Consider the following 19,886-nt stretch of genomic DNA (forward strand, 5'->3'; position numbering starts at 1 on the left):
TTGTTCGTTTTTAGCCATTTCACTACAGCTGACAGGCAGCAATCCAAGATTTCTACTGCATCCTGAGGGCACCTGGATAGTGAGATATAGAGTTGGGTGTCATCTGCATATTGGTGACATCCAGCTCCACAGTTGCGAATGAGTTCTCCTAAAGGCTTTACACAGAGGTTGAATAACATGGGTGATAAGACTGTGCCCTGTGGAACCCCACAAGAATTTCACACAACTAGGAAATGTATATGTTAATCTCCTTAAAATGCTGAACTTTTATCATGTTTCTTGTTTAACTATGGAGGATGTTAACTCTATGCAGCAAACAAGCAACTAAACATATACTATACACTGCTATTCATAATACATTGTTTATATGTAATACATACCTCTCCGAGAGCTTCATAGCGTTTTTGGTTCCATCTATGCAAATCTTCACGATAGTTAAAAATAAATGGCTCCCCACTTTTTATATGTCTTAACTGCCCCTCTATAAGAGAAACAATAATATCAGGTATAAAATAAAGGTTTTTAGAAATAGAAAATTCACAGTGTAAGTCACTATATGCTGACAAAAAAGCATTTGTCTTACTTTTTCACCCTTCCAAGGTATGAGTACATTCCAACAAAACATTTCCAGATCAGATTTGCAACACATGTAGGGGAGACCCAGAGAAGATTAAAAGCTTTAAGAAAAATGCTGAACCTAGCAACCGTTTTGCAACGTTCTCAATTGTCTGCCCAAACCTGAATTACATATATGAACCCTGGCAATCTTTTATGTTATCTTTGCAGAAGTCCTAATTTTTCTTATCTCACAGTTCTCTTTTTATGGGTCACATACAGTGGCACATCTAGCTACTGATAAGGAGAAACATCAAAACAGAAATCTTATGTATCAAAATAATAGCTCAAGGGATAGCTCAAAGGAGATAAATCTAAGAGAGAAGAATACTGGCAGAAACGGCACCAGTCTTAGTTACTTCTTAGGTCCTAAAAGATACCTATAAAATATTTCACCCAAGCAGCATAGAATTCAATTAAAAACATGAGATTAGCACAGCATCTGATTATTCCAAATCCTGAAATATATGAATGTAAAAGCACTTAAGTTAAAGTTGTCTTCAAGAAGAATACACATAACTTTATTTTTTTCTTTACTAAAGCAAAGGTTCCTTTCTGGAATTTTTGTGTGTGTAGTGGTAAGAATATTTGGTGGGAAAAGTCTTCCAGTCTCAAAATAAAAATGAGAACTTTATGGTACCTACTTGTTAACATAAAAGTTGAACTCCACTTCAGTTTCAGTGCACTCTCCCTACCTCAATTATTAATCTCCATGGATTGCTTCTCCCCAACTTTATATCCAATACCTGAGGTCCCAATATGGTTGTATTGACACAGAGCCTCTAAGAGTTCTGGTTGTTTGTTTGAAGCACCCTGGCTTCCTGGGTTCTTTATGAGTGTGTGTACCTCCTTAACAAGCAACACTGGACACAGGCTGGTAAAATACAGAAGGACTTTATTAAAGGAAGAACATAGGAGCATGTGCTTGGCAGAAACTGCTCATAAAAGCATTTAGGCAAGGCAAAAAACAAGCAACAGCTTGCTAATCTATCTATGTTCTAACTAGCTAAAATACTACTTGCTGGCTAGCTGACTAAACATTCTCTGAGTTGGTTCCAAAGCTAGTTGATCTTACCAAAGTCCACCCATACCAACTCACTCTTACCTCAGTGTCTCAGCAAACAGGCCTGGTAAAATTTCTTACAGGCATGAAGCTTGAAACAAAGTTTTACTCTGTATATGGTGGAACAGGGCCTGCTCCTTACAATATAATCATACTCTATTTCTTCAAAGACTTCTAATTTTTAAAATTCTATGCTTACAATTTTAAAGTTGACAGTGAGAAAATTGAAGTTGTTCAAGATTTTCTATTCCTTGGCTCAATCATCAACCAACAGGGGGACTGCAATGAAGAAATCAGAAGAAGATTGAGACTTGGAAGAGCAGCTGTGAGGGAGCTAGATAAGATCCTTAAAGATAAAGATGTCTCTCAGGGAACCAAGATCAAGATAATCCAAACTATGGTATTCCCCACTGCCATGTATGGATGTGAAAGTTGGACAGTAAAGAAAGCTGACAGGAAGAAAATTGATTAATTTGAAATGTGGTGCTGGAGGAGAGTTTTGCGGATACCATGGACAGCCAAAAAGACAAGTGGGTACTAGATCAAATCAAACCTGAATTCACCTTAGAAGCTAAAATGACAAGACTAAAGTTATCGTACTTTGGTCACATCATGAGAAGACATGATTCTCCGGAAAAGTCAATAATGCTAGGAAAAGTAGAAGGCAGCAGGAAAAGAGGAAGACCTAAAACGAGATGGCTTGACTGAATAAAAGAAGCCATGTCCTCCAGTTTGCAGGATCTGAGCAAGTCTGTTAAAGATAAACTGTTTTGGAGGTCTTTCATTCATAGGGTCGCCATAGGTCGGAGATGACTTGATGGCACATAACACACACATACACATGCTTAGTTTTAATGCTAGTTATTAGTGAAGTAAGGAAATCATAGCTTATCTAAGAAGAATGATAGTATATTTACAAGTTATCTTAAGTTTCATGTAAGTCACCCCTGTTCATTTTATTATTGTTTTGCAAAAGAGAATGAAGGCATACCTTTCCTTCAAACATATCAGCATATGAAAATCCATTACAGAAGGGATGTGTAATTCAGGTTCAGTATTCCTTTAAAATTCGGTATTGCCAAACTCAAAAGTGTAGGAATGACACGACACAGGGTTGCGATTCTGAGCATCAGTCTGCGAAGGCTAGTCTCTCCTAGCCAGGCAGTGGCTCCTTTATTTAAGCACAGCATGCATACACAAGGACTGATGACCAAGGAAATAATGTTTATCTTTGCCGGCATCCAGTTAACCAGTTACTGACCTGGACGGCTGGAACTGCACGTTGCCTTGTTAAGCATTTACGAGGAGAGGGGAGCAGAGTGCCCTTTCGATCAGGGTAGGCTTTCCTATCCGCTGACCTAAGGACCCACACAAAAGGGAATACCAAATCAGATTTGGTCTTCCCAAACTTAAGTTTACCAAATTAAATCAGGTTAATTTGGTATGCTTTGGTAATTGCAGTTAGGCTGCTCTTCTGCTGTTCCTTTGCTGAAGAACAGCAAAGAAACACAGTTTCCCACTTTTTTCACACATGGGGGGGGAGGAATGAGTGGTCAATCCTTGCAGGAGTTCTCCTTCTCTAGCCAATGGGATTTTCGAGGAGAGTACGTTTTTAAAACTGCCCTGCCAGGAGTTAAATAGACAGGCTTGCCTCAGAGCAGCCTTCATTTTGTGTGGTGTGTGTGCTCTGGCTGCCTGGTGGAGAGATCCGAGACACTGCCTGCCTGCTGCTGGCTGTAGACTCTCTCTCTATGGTCGGGCCTGGGCCTGGCCTGCTTTGCACTCAACGTGGACTAGATCCTGCAGCCCAGTGGATTCCTGCCGCTACCTGCTGAAACCTGGAGGACTTCTGATGGGTAAAAGCTGTAGAGTCACTGGGTTTTTTCTGTCTTAAGGGGGAGGAGGTTGGCCTGGTGTCTGAGAAGGACAGAGGAGGGGGGAAAGGAAAAAGGGTTTTTTAGTTTGCATTTTAAAAGCTGGGTTTTTGCTGTGTTGGGGGCGCAGTTTGGTTTGACTTTTGTGGGAGGTGCTTTGGTTTCACTTTTACTAATCATAGTTAGCATTCATTTTGCTGTCCTTCTGGTAGAGGCTTATTCTGTTTTGTCCTGTTGTTAGGATGCTGTTTGCTGTTTTATAGTTCCTGCTTACTAGAGTCGCTTGTTTATCTGGGGTGGGGGCTCCGTGTTTTCCCTTGTTGTGGGTGTTGTGTTGGTGTACATTTTTGCTGTGTTGTGCTGCTTTACATTTTAGGGAGGGGCTGTTTTCCCCTGTTGTTGGTGTTGCTCTTTCTTTATAGAAGTCTGATTGGTGTTTGTGTGTATTTGGAAGATGTCCTTTGAAGCAAAGGTTTGGGAAACAGCATTTCATCTGAAATTTGGGATATTAAAATCAAATCCAGAATCAAGTTTCCTTGGACTAGTCAAGTCGAGCCATTGTATAAAAGACTGGGATAAACGACTCGATCATAAATTGGCATACATAGGCATTACCCAGGATGCGCTGGAAACAATGCATAGTCAAGAATTGACCCTACTCACTGGAAGACATCTTAGGGTCCTTGATTATGAGAACAAGCTGAGCAAAGCGTGCTCATCTTTTTCAGTTGGCATTATCCCTCCAACAAAATATCAAAGTATATATCTGAGTTAACTATCTGAAGTATAGAAGGGCTTTTATGCTAGTGTGATTGAACCTTTAGCAGTGATGCTAGGAAGATTCAGTGGAAATCCATATTCAGATAAACTCTACAATTGTGCCAGTAATAAAACTGACTCTGTAAATCCCATTTTCTTCAATTGCCCTAAATTTTCAGAAATAAGAGCTGATTTGATCTCCCCATTATTTAATCAGAATTCTCTCCAGAAGCGAAATCATCCTGGCTACTCAGTGACAATAATAAACATACTACTTTGTATGTGGCGAAATTCTTGGCAGCAGTTATTATGATAATTAACTTCTAGATTTTTCATTCATGAGATGAGGGTTGCTGTTTATGACTTAGGTTGTAAAAACAGTTAAGAAGTAAAGTGGAAAGTTGGATTTGAATGTAAACTTTTCAAGGTGCCTTCTTTAGCATAACAAATTTTTAAGGGGAGGGAGGTTGCACTCAAATATTGTCCACTTAACTGTTGTAATACTTCACTTTCATAGGTAGAAAAGTATTTCTAGGAAGGAGGCTACAACTGTTTCAGGTATCTGTCAATCATTACAATAGTCTATCCCCAAGGTTATCAAGCTATTTTTAACATGCCCTATAGAAAGCTGTTTGAAAACTAGGCAGAAGCTTCAGTAAGCACAGAACTCAGCAGTCAGCTCCTGATGGAAGTCGATCTCCAGATTCACTTGTATCAGAACACCATTTCTTCACTCCTTTTTGTTTTAGGCTACAGGGCAAATTACTGATTTTTTAACCAGCATTTATAACACAGCACTTCACTTATACATACTATAATCTGTTTTAGAAAATCTCAGCATCTTCTATATACCTGTCATTTGGGCTACAGTGCGAGATGTGTGTTTTAATTCCACAGTCTAAAAAATTTATTGGGTTCTTCGACTCCCTCCATTCCTCAGGGGGGTCAGGCTGCATGTATGAACTGAATGGTTCAATCCCAGGCATTTCTAATTAATGATCTATAGTCACAAGGCCAACAGCATTCTCTGACTGACACACTGGAGAATTGCTGCCAGCTAGTACATAACAGGGAAGGCACAACACTGTATGTCCTTGGCAGCTTCCCCTCACTTCTAGAATGCCCTCCATCTTGGCACAGCGGGGAAAATCCCATGTTGGAGTAATATGGACTGTATTCAGAGTTTATAGGCAATGAGTCATAGGGACAGTGAGTTATAAACTACTTAGGAAAATTCACAACCCATTGAGTATTGTCTTCTTATTAAATAGGTACATCCAAAAGTATTTACCATAACAGACTGAGCTGAATATTTAAGTTTTGATTTTCACATCAGACGTGCTTGTTTCATTGAGGAAGAAGTTTGTGGTTAAAAAATATACAGCCTATAAGAAAAATCAGAATTAACGGGGCTGTTTAGAAGAAAGAAGCTTTCCTCACTTAGAACTGTGACACTTTGGGGCAAGCCTTAAAAGGCTCCACATAGCCTTGAGTGAAGAACTGAAGAGTTTCCAAAAAAGTTCTAAAAGGAAGAGAGTAAGAAAACTTTACAGCCTTGGCTGAAGAAGTATGCAGACTCAAGTGAATTCTAAAGTGAGACAGGAAAAAGCTCCCCAACTGTTGAAGCAGGAAGTGTATTGCCCCCAACTTAATCCAAAAGGTCCAGGCTCTGCAGTATCAGCCCCAAGCATATTTCCTGAGCCCATTTAAAAGGAATTAGATAGACCCAAGCAGACTCCCTGATATCTTTCACAGGATTTAGAAGCTAAGATTATTGTGTAGTTTTAGAAATTGCTTACAATGTCAGCCTCAGCTTCATGGAAAATATGAGACCTAAAAGAAAATGTTACTGATAATGCAGAGCACTGTTTTGGGGTTCACTTGAGTAATGAACAGTTCTGATATGCCTGGCTCAAGCACTTTGGGAACAGGTACCATGGAGGCAATAAAGAGGAGAGAAGAGAGATGAGGGGGACTTCTGAGGTGTGGATTTATGGCTGTCCAAATCCCCACAATCTGGCTTCTCCTGTTAATTGTTTAAACTCCCTCAAGCTGCCCACAGTCAGTAAAAGGCTTGGGGAATGGCTTGGGGAACCTCCTTCTCTTCAAAGTCTCCCTTCTTCCAGCCGGCTGGAGGGAGGGGGGAGACTTTGTCAGGAAACCCCTGACAAGCAGCTGAGTTGGGGGTGAAGTGCCCCTCTCCCGGCTGCTGTGCAGCAGCAGGGAGAAGGGCATTTCACCCCGGCAGGCTGCACTCAGTCACTTGTCAGGGGTTTCCCTGACAAGCAGCTGAGTGGGGGATTTAAATGTCCCTCTTCCTGCGCTGCACAGCAGCAGGGAGAAGGAAATTTAAACCCCAGCAGGCTGCAATCAGCCCTTGTCAGGGTTTTCCCTGACAAGCGGCTGAGTCGGGGGTGAAGTGCCCCTCGGCTTAGATTGGGGTTTCCTGGGCAACAGGAGTTCAGACAGAGTTCAGAAAGTCCATGCCTACTATTGCCAAGGGAATAGATTAAAAGGCGCCAGACTGTCTGGCTTGACAAACAGCTGATGAACACCATGAACAGGGCTTGGATCGAACACATGTTCATCAGGAATGGGGCCTCACAAACAGCTTGCTCACAAACAGATGATCGGGCTGTTCGTGGCTTTTTTTTGTTCGTATTGCTGTTTGTGCCCACTTCTAATTATAAATGTGTTGAATATGGCCCCAGTACAACTTCTGAAAGGATGAAAAACGTGGACTGGCAAACTGTAAGACAAGATTCTGTCTTTTACCTGAAAAAACTAGCCACAAACAGAATCCAATACATACAGTGAAAATGCTACTGAAGATGTTTCCCCAAGAGCAATTATAAGAATTATAGGCTTACGCTCTTAAGGAAGAGCCCAAAGTAGATCAACTGGATCAAGCAATCTTCTGCTGATATGGGGGTTTCACCATGTACATGTAATAGTTAGTTCTCTAACTATTAAGAACGCCTTCATTTCAACTGAGGAAGCAGCTTCATGTATATACTGTAGTACAATAAAACAGACCCACTTCCAAACCAGTTTGTTAGAAGAATCAGAATAAGATGCATCAGTAACACACTAAAACTATATGTAATCTGACTTCCGGTTTGGGATTCATGGAGGTCTAACGCAGCTCCATTTGTGGAGCTGACCGGATTGCCGTTTTAACCGGCCGGAGGGGTGAAAATAACCCGCGGCCGACTGCTCTCAGGCGGGGAGCAGGCAAAGAACGCTCAAGACCCTAGGGTGAGTTAGATCTCGGACGAGGGGGGGCTCTACATAAGGAGTCTCCCCCCCGATCCTTGAGGTCCCACCTTGCGACGGGTCGGCTATAATCTCTGCGGCAATTTTGGGGCCAATTCGGCTGGCATAAGACCTACATACCCAAGCTTCGATCGGGGAGGGAAGTCGAGAGGAGAATTTAAGATCGAAACAGCGATTACAACCCGAGAAAGCTGGAGAGAAGGTAAAGATCGCTATCTCTTGAAACGGGACAGATTGACAAAAACAGAGAGGAAAGAAAGTAGACTTTTAAACTGCAACAGACTAGCGAAAAGGAGGTGAAGACTCGGCAGGAGTTGTATTTTAAAAGAGACTAAGTTTAAAGAAGTTATTACAAAAATCGGACTATTGTTTTGAATACCTGTGGTTTTGGAGCTGTGGGAAAAAGACACCATCGCGAGACCTGCTGTGGGAAGACGGGAGACAGGAAGTGCGTAACAACAATAGAGTGGCTGGAGGGAAGCGGCCCTTGCCAAAGGACAGGAAGTGGGGAATCGCCATCTTTGAAAGTGGAAGGGTCGTGGCTTCAGCGGAAGAGGAAGTAGGCCATCTTGGATTATAATAACATAGAGAAACCATAGAGAAAAGACGCCCGACATTTTGGATATAAAAAATTAATTTTGGTAAAGATTGGGACATTTAAAAAAAAGGAAAACGTTTAATTATACGCCACGGAGCTGAGGAAGAGAGCAGATTCGTGGGAGCGAGCTAAAGCAAGCCCCACGATGTCGAAAAAAGAGTGGCAATCAGCAATAGAAAACTTGGACAAAAAACTTATAGACATGATGAAAGAACTTAAGGACACGAAATTGGAGCTTATTAAAGAGGTCAAGGAAGTTACACAGACAGTAAAGTCGGAGCTGTCAGAAGTGAAAAAAGGTGTGGAAACGATTAGCAGTGAATTACAAGGAACGCAGCAGAGAGTTAAAACAGTAGAAGACGCGATGGAGAATCTAATAGACACGCAACAAACAGAGATGAGGCTGGTGAAGGGGAGGATGTCAGTTGCAGAAACTAAACACATGGAGAAGCAGCTTCGTTTTCGCGGTCTGCCAGAAGTGGAAGGGAAGTCAGCGCAAGAACAGATGACTGAGGTGTTGGCTGATTACCTGGGGAAGGAGGAGGAGGAAATTGTGGCTATCCTAGATGTGGCGTATCGTGTGAACTCGAGAATTGCAACCCAGAGGAAACTACCAAGGGATGTGATTGTGCAGTTTACAACTAGAAATATGAAAGAGAGGATTGTGACCAAACAATTTCAAGATCCATTGGAGATTGATGGCAAGACGATTATTATAATGAAGGAACTGCCCAGATCAGTGTTATTGGACAGGAAAAAATATAGAGTGCTAATTCAGACTTTGAAGGACATGAATATCAGATACAGATGGGAGTTACCGGAAGGAGTGTCCTTTGAGTTTGGAGGGGCAAAAAAACGCATCAGATCTGAGCGGGAGATGGAGAGATTTATCAAGGACAATGAAAAAGACTTACCAACAAAACCATGAATATGGAGTGTAAAGTATTATCTTGGAATGTAAATGGACTAAACTCACCGAATAAGAGAAAAAATATTTTTCATTGGCTACTAAAACAAAAATGTGATATTGTTTGTTTGCAGGAGACCCACATTAGAAAACAGGATGTAAAATATTTAAAATCTGGAAAATTGGGCAAAGAATTTGTAGCGGCTTCCAACAAGAAAAAAAGAGGAGTGGTGTTGTATATAAAAGAGGAGCTGCAGCCAAAATTTGTTATGAGAGATGTGGAAGCTAGATTTGTAGCAGTGGAATGTAATTGGAACTTAAAGAGAGTGTTGGTAGTCGGACTTTATGCACCTAACGGTGCAAAGGAAAGCTTCTTTGAGGACTTAAGGAAGCACCTAGACGATCTTGTATATGACCAGATAATTCTTGCTGGAGATTTTAATGGAGTGACAGATTTGGAATTAGACAAAAAGACTACAAAAGCACAAAAGAAAAGAGGACTATTGCCAAAGCTTTTTTTTGAGTTGATTCAACAAGAGACTCTCGAAGACGTATGGAGGAGAGAATATCCTAAAACCAAACAGTTTACTTTTTATTCTGCAAGGCATCTTACATTATCAAGAATTGATATGATCTGGGCCTCAAAGGACTTAGCGCTATGGACTAAGGAGGTAGAAATAATGCCGATGGTAGGCTCAGATCACAACCCAATTATGTGGAAATTTGGAAAAAGGAGAAAAAGGAAAGCCTGGAGAATAAATGAGGACCTGTTACAGGAAAGTGAGAATATGGAAACACTGAGAAGAGAGACTAAGTTTTTTATACAATACAACGTGAATAAAGAAGTACCAACCAGTAAAGTTTGGGACGCGTACAAGGCGGTTGTAAGGGGCATACTAATGGACTTAAATGGTAGAGCAAGGAAAAAGAAAGAGGAGAAAAGACAAGAGATTGAGGAGAAAATAAAGGCCAAAGAAGTACAGTTAAAAAAGAGACCAGGGAAAAAGAAAATACATCAGGAAATCAAAATTCTTCAAGAACAATTAACAGCAATGAGTAACAAAGAATTGGAGTGGAACCTTAAAAGACTGAATCAAAAAGCTTTTGAGGGTGCTAATAAACCTGGGAAATATTTGGCATGGCAATTAAAGAAGAAAAGGGAAAAGAAAATAATAAATAAAATTTGTGAAGAAAACAAAACGTATTTGGAGCAGACTACCATTAGTAGAGCTTTTTATAAATTTTACGCTAAGCTGTATAATAAAAAAGAAGTAAACAAAGAATCAATAGCATCATATTTGGAGAAAACCAAACTTCCAGAGATTTCGGAAGCTTGGAGAAATAAGCTGAACAGTGAAGTAACTGATGAGGAAATAAATATGGCAATACAATCCGCAAATCTAGGAAAGGCGCCAGGGCCAGATGGACTTACGGCTAAATTTTATAAGACAATGGCCAATGAACTGGCACCATTCCTAAAAGAGGTGATGAACGGAGTTTTTAGGGATCAAAGAATTCCAGACACTTGGAGCGAAGCGAATATATCATTGATCCCAAAAGAGGGCCAAGATCTGACTAGCGTGAAAAATTATAGGCCTATATCACTACTCAATAATGATTATAAAATTTTTGCGAAGATATTGGCGGAGAGATTGAAGGGGTGGCTCTCGGAAGTCATAGAGGAGGAACAAGCAGGCTTTTTGCCAGACAGACAAATAAGAGACAACTTAAGGACAGTGATCAATGCTATTGAATACTACGACAAGCGTTGTGACAAAGAGGTTGGTTTCTTCTTTGTAGACGCTGAAAAAGCGTTTGACAATTTAAACTGGGACTTTATGTTTGCCACTATGGAAAAGCTACAATTGGGAGAAAGATTCGTCAGAGCAATCAAGGAAATCTATAGAGACCAGACTGCAGCAATTGTAGTGAATGATGAATTGACCAAAAAATTGACGATTAGTAAAGGAACAAGACAAGGTTGCCCGTTATCTCCATTGTTGTTCATTTTAGTATTGGAGATTCTGATGATACAAATTCGACAAGATGAGGAAATACGAGGAATAAAAATAAAGGACTATTCATATAAGGTCAGAGCATTTGCAGACGACATAATGTTAATTGTAGAAGACCCACTGGAGAACATGTCAAAAGTGATAGACAAGATCAAGGAGTTTGGAGATTTGGCAGGTTTCTTCATTAACAAAAAGAAGTCAAAGATATTATGCAAAAACATGACTAAGCAGAAACAACAATTGTTAATGGAAACAACGGATTGTGAAGTAACTAGTAAGGTGAAATACTTGGGAATTGAGCTGACTGCAAAAAATATAGATTTGTTCAAGAATAATTATGAAAAATTATGGACTCAGATAGAGAGAGACTTGATCAAATGGAATAGATTGAACCTGTCATGGTTGGGCAGGATTGCAGCAGTTAAGATGAATGTGTTACCAAGAGTAATGTTTTTGTTACAGACAATACCAATCATCAGAGACTCTAAACAATTTGAAAAATGGCAGAGGAAAATATCAGATTTTGTTTGGGCAGGCAAGAAGCCTCGAGTGAAAGTAAAAGTTTTACAAGATGCAAAGGAGAGAGGCGGAATGCAACTGCCCAATCTGAGACTTTACCATGATGCAATCTGCCTAGTTTGGTTAAAAGAGTGGATGACATTAAAGAATAAGAAACTATTAGCCCTAGAGGGATATAAAAAAATTTTTGGATGGCACGCATACCTATGGCATGACAAAGTAAAGGTCAACTCGATGTTCCTGCATCATTTTGTAAGGAGAAGTCTATTTACAATCTGGAAGAAGTATAGAACTTACCTACAAGAAGGAACCCCCTTGTGGGTGGTTCCATATGAGGTGATAGATCCGAGAGCTGTGGATAATGAACAACAATGTTTAACGTACAAAGAAATAACTAAGATTGAAGTATCTAAACTTAGAATAAAGACGCAAGAGGAACTATCACCTAACTATGATTGGTTTCAGTATAGACAGATTAGAGACTTATACAACTCAGACTTTGCAAAAGGGGGCATACGAACAGAGAACTCGGAACTAGAGCAGACCCTTCTTAAAGAAGACAAGAAAAGAATATCCAAGGTATACCAAGTATTGCTGAAATGGTATACTGAGGATGAGATAGTTAAAACACAGATGGTGAAATGGGCTATAAATTTCAATAAAGAAATAACAATGGAGGCATGGGAATACTTGTGGAAAACTACAATGAAGACAACGACGTGTATCAATATTAAAGAGAACATTTTCAAAATGATCTATCGTTGGTACATGACACCAAAGAAGATTGCGCTAGGGAATTTGAATACTTCTAATAAATGCTGGAAATGTAAGAAACATGAGGGCTCCCTCTATCATATGTGGTGGTCGTGTGAGGTAGCTAGGCAGTTCTGGGGGGAAATAATAAGAGAAATGAGTGAAATTTTACAGTTTCAAATAAATAAGAACCCAGAACTCCTGCTGCTAAACTTGGGAATGGAGGGAATTCCAGCCCATCATAGGACGTTGATTTTTTATATGACTGCAGCAGCTAGACTTTTGTATGCGCAGAAATGGAAAGTACAAGAAGTGCCAACTATTGAAGATTGGATCTACAAATTGCTGTATATGGCTGAAATGGATAAGATGACAAGAAAACTGAGAGATCTGGACTCAGGGCAGTTTAACACAGACTGGGAGAAGCTGAAACAATATCTGGAGAAGAAATGGGAGGTGGGAGGAAAACTGTGGCAGTTTGAGAACTACTGAAGTATAATAAAAGTATAAAAGAGAGGGGTGACTTTACCGGGGGAGGAAGAGAAATGTGAATTTATAAGCAGTTAGATTAATTGATTGAGATATATATAGATATGTATAGGTTAACTGATAGAGAATAATTAATGATAAGGTTTAAACATGAGGATTGACTAACTAACAATATTTTCTTTCTTTGACAAGATTTATATGCACCAAACTGAATGTATAGAAGAGTTAAATTGATTGACTATCTGAGGAGTTATATAGAATTACCATAAAAAGATGAAAGGAGTAATACATAGAGAACAAATCAAATTGTTTGATTTAAATGTGGGAAATTTTTATGGTTTATGATATATAGGTTTATATAGAAATATTCAAAACTGGAAAATGGGATAAATTGTTTATCTAAAGACGTATAGTTTGGGTGTATAATAAGTAAGGGAGTTAAAGATGTACTGCTTAATATAATGGAGAATGTATATCTGTTTTAGACAGAGGAATTTAATAGAAGTAAGGGAAAAGGGACAGAGGGTGGGAAAGCTGTTGGAAGTCAACAAAAGGGGGGGAAAGGGAGGGGGTTAGAAATGAAAAATTAGGGGAAAATTGATTGTAATGTAAAAATAAAAATGTTCTAACCCAATAAAAAATTTTTCAAAAAAAAAAAAACTATATGTAATCTACTAGAGGATTTCTAATAATGGACACAGGCAGCTGGGACAACAGAAACATCACAAACTGTATATTTCTGCACATTAGATGAAAACAATTGATTACTCCAAACACTACTTTTCTTTTACGCTGTATAAAAAGATATTCACCAGCAAGTTATAAATCAAAGTTCAGTAAAAAAAAAAAAGTATATCAATACTCTATCATTTCTAATTTTTGTCTTCTTCTAAGGTGGATTACTTACTTTCATTAAAGGCATATTCAAATCCTTCAAGAGTATCAGGGAACTCAAGAGGTGGTTCATCCTTTTTCATTAGTTCATCCAAGTCTATTCTAGATAACAAATCTGAAAAAGATGATGGTGGGAAAGAGGACTTATCTTTCTGCAGGCCTCAAATTCACAGTTACTGCTCTAGAAAAGCAGTTTTCCACAATGGGAGAAATGTTATTATGGTCCTAGCCTTCTCTGATAAATTATTAAATCAAACTATTAATCTATCCCAAACAGAAAATTTCTGCCTATACAGGAGTGCAAATACAATAACTCTGGTAGTCTTAACATTACTCCAGAAGTACAGGATGATACAGGAAAGTATTTTTGAAGTGTATTAACCACCCATCTACTTCTCATCCCACAAAATATGGATTGGTTAGTCACTTTGCTGAAGAGGATATACACAAAAGATGTGATGAAATACTTGTGCTATTTATAAGAAGCCCATATTTATGGTGTAGTCCTATCCCCAATTTACGCCTGCTTGATAGCACGAGCTCTAGCGTCATTATAAGACTCATTTCTCAATTGTTATGTTTTCAAATGGCACTGTAGACTAGTTCTGGGATAATAACTATATAATGCAAATCAGTACAATGGGATCACTCAGTTCTTCATATGTACAATTTTACCAGCTTTCTTGTGGAATTAACAAGCCCCAAGATATGCCAGACTTGGTAACTACTACCTAAAAGTCAACCACAGTTCATTAAACCGGAACAACAGTGGCTCATGCACAAAACATTTTAACCCTTTTTAGTCTCTAATTTTGATGAACACATCAACACAACTGATTACAATGATTCAACTGAGTCAACACTTCTTAAACAGCAAAAAAACAAATTTGTCTGATTGAATTATTCCTAGAAGCAAAGATGTGTCTTCTAGTTTTGAATTAAAATACATGTATTTGATGTAAGTAATACATCAAATACATGTATTCTTTGGTACAATAACAAGTTATGCTATCAAACTATTAAATCTGTTGCAACTATGAAATCAGACATCAAATAGGTACAGCCTCAGTCTATTGCAAGTGAATTCTACCTATCATTTTTTATTGTTGTTTTCACGGTATCTTCCTTTCTTCTCCCTCCCCCTGTAGATAGAGTACACACAGAGCCAGACACACAGAAGGAAGAGGGGGAATACTGCTGTCCTGTCGCCCAATGGAAGCACCCTTGAGTGCTGCCATACAAGTATGTCAAGGTCAAAGTGATCATTATTTATATCCTTCCATTCTTTCAAGGAAGGCAGTGGAAGTGGAGTTCTCATTTTTTAACTTCATAATGTGCTGGAATGCAGGCAGGGAGACAGCCACGAGCCTCTCGAGCAGTCCGAGTTCAAACAAGCCAATAAGGGAGTGAGCCAGGAGCGTAGTCCAAGGAGCCAAAATGCGGGGGTCAGAGCCGAAAAGCAGTCAGAGCAGAATGGAGTCGCAGTGGAACCAGGCGGGTCTGTGCGCAGGTGCTTCTGCACCGAAGGAGAGGGCGTCCTGGCTTAAGAGTTCTCACCTGCAGGACGGGGCTGCACTCTGTTACAACTCAAGGTCGTTCCGACGCTGCTTGAGTGCCTGAAGCCTTGCACTTCGCCTCCTTTCCTGTGCAGCAAGCCGCTGCCTCCCTCTGCGCTGCCTATCAGGTTCGGGGGAGCTAGCTGGGGTTGTTGCCCTAGCCTCAGGAGCTGGTGCAGGTAAAGGGGCAGCTTCTGTCCCTGAGTCTGCCCTGGATTCCTCAACCTGCTCTGGCAGGGATTCCTGCTGCTCCAGTCCCTGCTGGTTTTCCAAGCAGCTGACGCTGGAGGAGCTTGGAGTATTCCCACTCCTGTCGTCCTCCTCAAGGTCTTCGTCCTCCGAGGACTCAGAGGCCACGACACATAACTACCCTGTGAGGTAGGTTACATAAACCATAGTGACTTCCTCAAGACCACCCAAAGAGTTTCACAGCTCTGGACTTGGGTCTTCCCAATCCAAGATCAGTAATCTATTTGCCACACAAGACTGGCATCTATGACAATACACAGAAGAGGGTAAACACAGGATAGATAAGCGACTACCCCTTATCACTACTATTTCATTATCTGTCAGGCTGCTAGAGTGTCATAGTTTAGTCTGTTTCCAAGGGTTAATTCCAATATATTCCTTTATAGTAGTACTTTGGAAATAATTCCACTGGAGGGGGACACAAGCTGCAAATCTGCAAGAAACCACTCAGAAAAGAAAAAAAATTCCTATGATCTTGATACTAAATGCTAGCCAAAACCTTCTCATTGATCATTCTCTTAAACTGTTCAATTTAGCATGGAATACAAGACCCACAAATAGCTATGCAGAGAACTTTGCACAGGCAGAGATCTAAAATTTACATAAATTTAGAAGTCATTAAGGGAGAAATGGTTCTACCCCAAGATTTCCTTTTTCAGAAAACCAAGGAAACAGAGAAAAACTGAAATATAAGCAACACTTATCAGACAAATTTTTTTCTTGCTGTTTTAATAAAATGTACTGTGTGTACATTAGCCCATAATGTTGTATTGTTTGTTATGAAGCTAGAAGTATAAATGCCTTCATTTTATGAAAACAATAATTACAAATACACTCAGAGTACCCAAGCACCTCTTAGTGTTTTCCAGCTGGGGGAAAAATTGGGGGAAAGCTAAATAAAAAGAAAAGAGAAGTGACCATGATTGAAAAAAAAGGCAGTATTTGTTTTTCTGGGTTTACAGACAGCATGTAGGCCTCAGTGCCTCATGCAGAAAACAAAGAAAATCTTCCTATTTTTAAGAGGAAAATGTTAAAAACAAGCATCCTTCCAGTGTTGCCGGATAGTGATTTAATTTTTGAACAATGAATAACAGAATATCACACCATACACTGCAAGGCTAAACCTTGTACATTCTTACCTGACAATAAGTCATACTGAATTGAAGCTTGCTTCAAACTAAAACACAGGCTCAAGCTGCAACTGTCAAAGTAACTGAGGATATCCTGAACCACTATTTATATCCTAACCATTTCCAACAGGTATATCCTTGAAAATCCTAGCATAAGTTTACTTCCTTTAAACCAGAATCGGTGTCTGAAAGATCCATAGTTTCCAATTCCCAACTTAATTTTGAGCTTCAGTGATTTCAGAAAGATCACTGGGTAGGTTTGTGTGACTTGAAATACTTCTTTTCACATGTTACTTGTTCTATATTTGCATATGTTTTCAGACATATATCCATTTATTTCTTTCCACACAGAAGATGAAGGAATCTTGGATATCAGCAACAAGAGTAGTTAGAACCTGGGTTGCACAAAGGCCTGCCAATAGCAACAGAAGCTGAGCAAACTCCCAGATCATATTCCTCTACCAAGCACATAAAGATATATCTAATTCTGAAATATCTGAAAATGGTTTTCCAATATCAACTCATTAAAGTGATGCTTGTTTAGTAACCCAAATGCAGTAGCAATGCTAATGCTTGTATATTGGCAGGAAAATTTGCAACAGTATGAGTTGGCTGTTACTGTAGCTTGTACTCGCTCAGCAAAGCTCCTCCAGCATAAAGAGCCTTTTTTCTGACAGAAGTTAAGGAGACACTTCCATTGGAAGAAAGCTCCCTAGGCTAGAGAAAGGCTTCAAATATTGCTAAGCAGAGTGGTAGGATATAAGCCCATACTACAGATTACGGAGAGGGATAATAAATATATAGCAACCAAGGAAGTGGGTGGTACTTATTTGTACTTGCTCACCTGCTTTACTAACCACAAAATTACAGTTCATCAGAACACAGTGTACGAAGTGCCTACGGAGGAGAAGTTCCAAATTAATTTGTACCCTTTAATGCTGTAGTCTTCTCTTTCTCGTCAGGGCCTCCTTGCTGGAGCTGTGCCATGCTTATCCAAATTTGCAACCAAATTAAAGCAATGGAGGTTACATACATCAATCTTGGGTAGATGAGCTGCAAAAGGAAAGATAGTTGGGAATTTTCATACTTCGGTTTCAACTCAGAATGCACAATACTAATTTCACTGCAGACTTTTATGAGGAGGGGAACATGTCTGAATACAGGCACAACATTATATGCAACTGGAAGAGGAGCTTCTGAGTTGCCCCTTGTATAGAGCTGAATATGCGTGAATGCTGGGACCTCTACTCTAAAGAGCCTATGTTTTCCTAGTAAGTGAGTAAGCTGGAAAATTGTTGTCCGAACTATACAAGATGCTCTGGGAGCCTATCAAGCCACAGACCAATCAATATATCTAATTCTCAACATGACCTTCTCTGTGGATTCTTAAATCCATAGACTGGGGCCACAGACAGAAACAATAAATTGTTCTACAAACTTAAGAAAATGCCCAGTGTGATGGACAGAAGATTCAACCTTTTTTATGCCTATTCAGCATGAACCAACTGATTTGAAAGGCTGAATGGAATGCTGCAGCATGGGGCTAGGGGGAGGGGGGGGCTTGAAATGTTTAACAGTCAACCACCAAGAGAAAAAGTGAAAAATCGGGTTTGGAAGAGAGAAGTGATAAGAAGTGTCCCAGCTAAGCAGGGAGTCCAGCAGGGACTGTAGTGTATGATTTTTGGCAGGCAGAGATAAAAACAGCAAACTGTTAAAACTGTCTAGTTAATGTCTGTAAGTTTGAAATGCTGAAAGAATAAATATTGTAATCATCAAGCCTCATGCACCTCCTGGCTCTAGCAATTGTGTCTGATAATAGACTAGAATGGGAAAGCATTACAGGCATTACCATCTAAATAAAATTATTTTTTCTTTTTTGTTATACCTGACTTAGATGTTATCTTCAATCCATATAACCTACTATATACAGGATGCAGATAAAAGGGTTCTTGATTGTTTATAGTTGATGTGTTCTCTGGTAAAGGATTAAGGAATGCTGTAAAAGTACTTTCTCCATCCACCCACCCAAAAATCATTCAGAATACTTTAACTCCCAAAGCACAATAAACAAGAGTGATGTACAAAATCTGAGCTGTAAGTTTAGGTCCGTCTCTACTCACAGTCAACAAGTCAGCACAGAATACTTCAGAACCTACGTATCTGAAAACATTTACCAGTACTTTGTACAGACTCCTCATTATGTGCGATTTATCAGGCAATATTCAAACTGTGGGTTGGATTCAGAACAAAATCCCTACGTTCTAGTGCTCATACATTAGCAGAAATGCAAGAAAATAACTGTAGCAGCTGCTTGTATTAGCCCCACTTGTTTTTTCACTGATGCAAGATCTTATGCAACCAATTTCTGGGCACTATAATATTATTTGTGTTGCATGTGCTCTAAGTGTTGCACAAGATCTTGCACAAGCAGAACTGCACTAAGTCCACTGATGTTTACACTTGCTTACTGCTGATCCAAGCTTATGTCCTGTATGTTATACACATTTTCTGAAGCTTTCTTCGTGACCATGGGGCCAGTCATACAACTCTCAGTCTAACCTACCAAACGGTTATTGGAAGAACAAAATAGAGAAGGGAAGACTTGTAAGCCACTCTGGGTCCTCACTAGGGAGAAAAGTAGGGTACAGATAAAATAAATAAATAGATGTGGCACCAAACCTTATCTTCCTGCAGCACTAAACTCAGGCCTTAAATGAAGTCCACCAAAACAGCAACTGAAATTCAGTATGCTGGTGCCAAAAAAAATACTTGGGGCTTGACTGTCCAGAAGGAAAATCAGCATGCCTCATTTTTGCTGGTGGCTTGGTATACGTTCTCACACATTTTGGGTACCAGCTCCACAAAAATACCCTAATCATGTTGCAATGTAAGCAACACAGGAAGCAACACTGCTAAGGCCAGTGAATCCAGATCAAGGTCTCCTTCCTAGCCATGAAACAGGTTGATGAACTGGGACGGAGATGAGCCCAGATTTTAATGCTAAGTATCAGTAAGTATAGTTCAGGAAAATTTCACACATGTTACAAAGTTGGTCCACAACGGATTGGCTAAAACTTACTTAAAGTAACTCTCAGAGTATCATCTGTCTAGAAAATCAGATAGAAACCTCTGGCAAAGAAATATCATGTTCTTATATACAGACATTATAACTTCTTTAATAACAAACTT

General features: G+C 39.6%; 1 protein-coding gene across 7 annotated transcripts in view; it reads right to left on the bottom strand.

The window, feature by feature from the left end:
* FAM172A (family with sequence similarity 172 member A) overlaps positions 1-19,886 on the bottom strand; it is a 553,070-nt gene that overhangs the window by 512,574 nt on the left and 20,610 nt on the right. For 6 of the 7 annotated variants that reach the window (XM_054986299.1, XM_054986296.1, XM_054986298.1 and 3 more), the window contains exons 2-4: positions 17,627-17,750; positions 13,776-13,877; positions 381-481 (exon numbers count right to left, since the gene is read on the bottom strand). In XM_054986299.1, the coding sequence (XP_054842274.1) occupies positions 381-481; positions 13,776-13,877; positions 17,627-17,732 (309 nt within the window). In that variant the 5' untranslated portion in view covers positions 17,733-17,750. The other variant, XM_054986300.1, reaches the window with a different exon arrangement.

Source organism: Eublepharis macularius, chromosome 8 (assembly GCF_028583425.1).
Source record: "Eublepharis macularius isolate TG4126 chromosome 8, MPM_Emac_v1.0, whole genome shotgun sequence".
In the NCBI taxonomy this organism is placed as follows: Eukaryota; Metazoa; Chordata; class Lepidosauria; order Squamata; family Eublepharidae; genus Eublepharis; species Eublepharis macularius.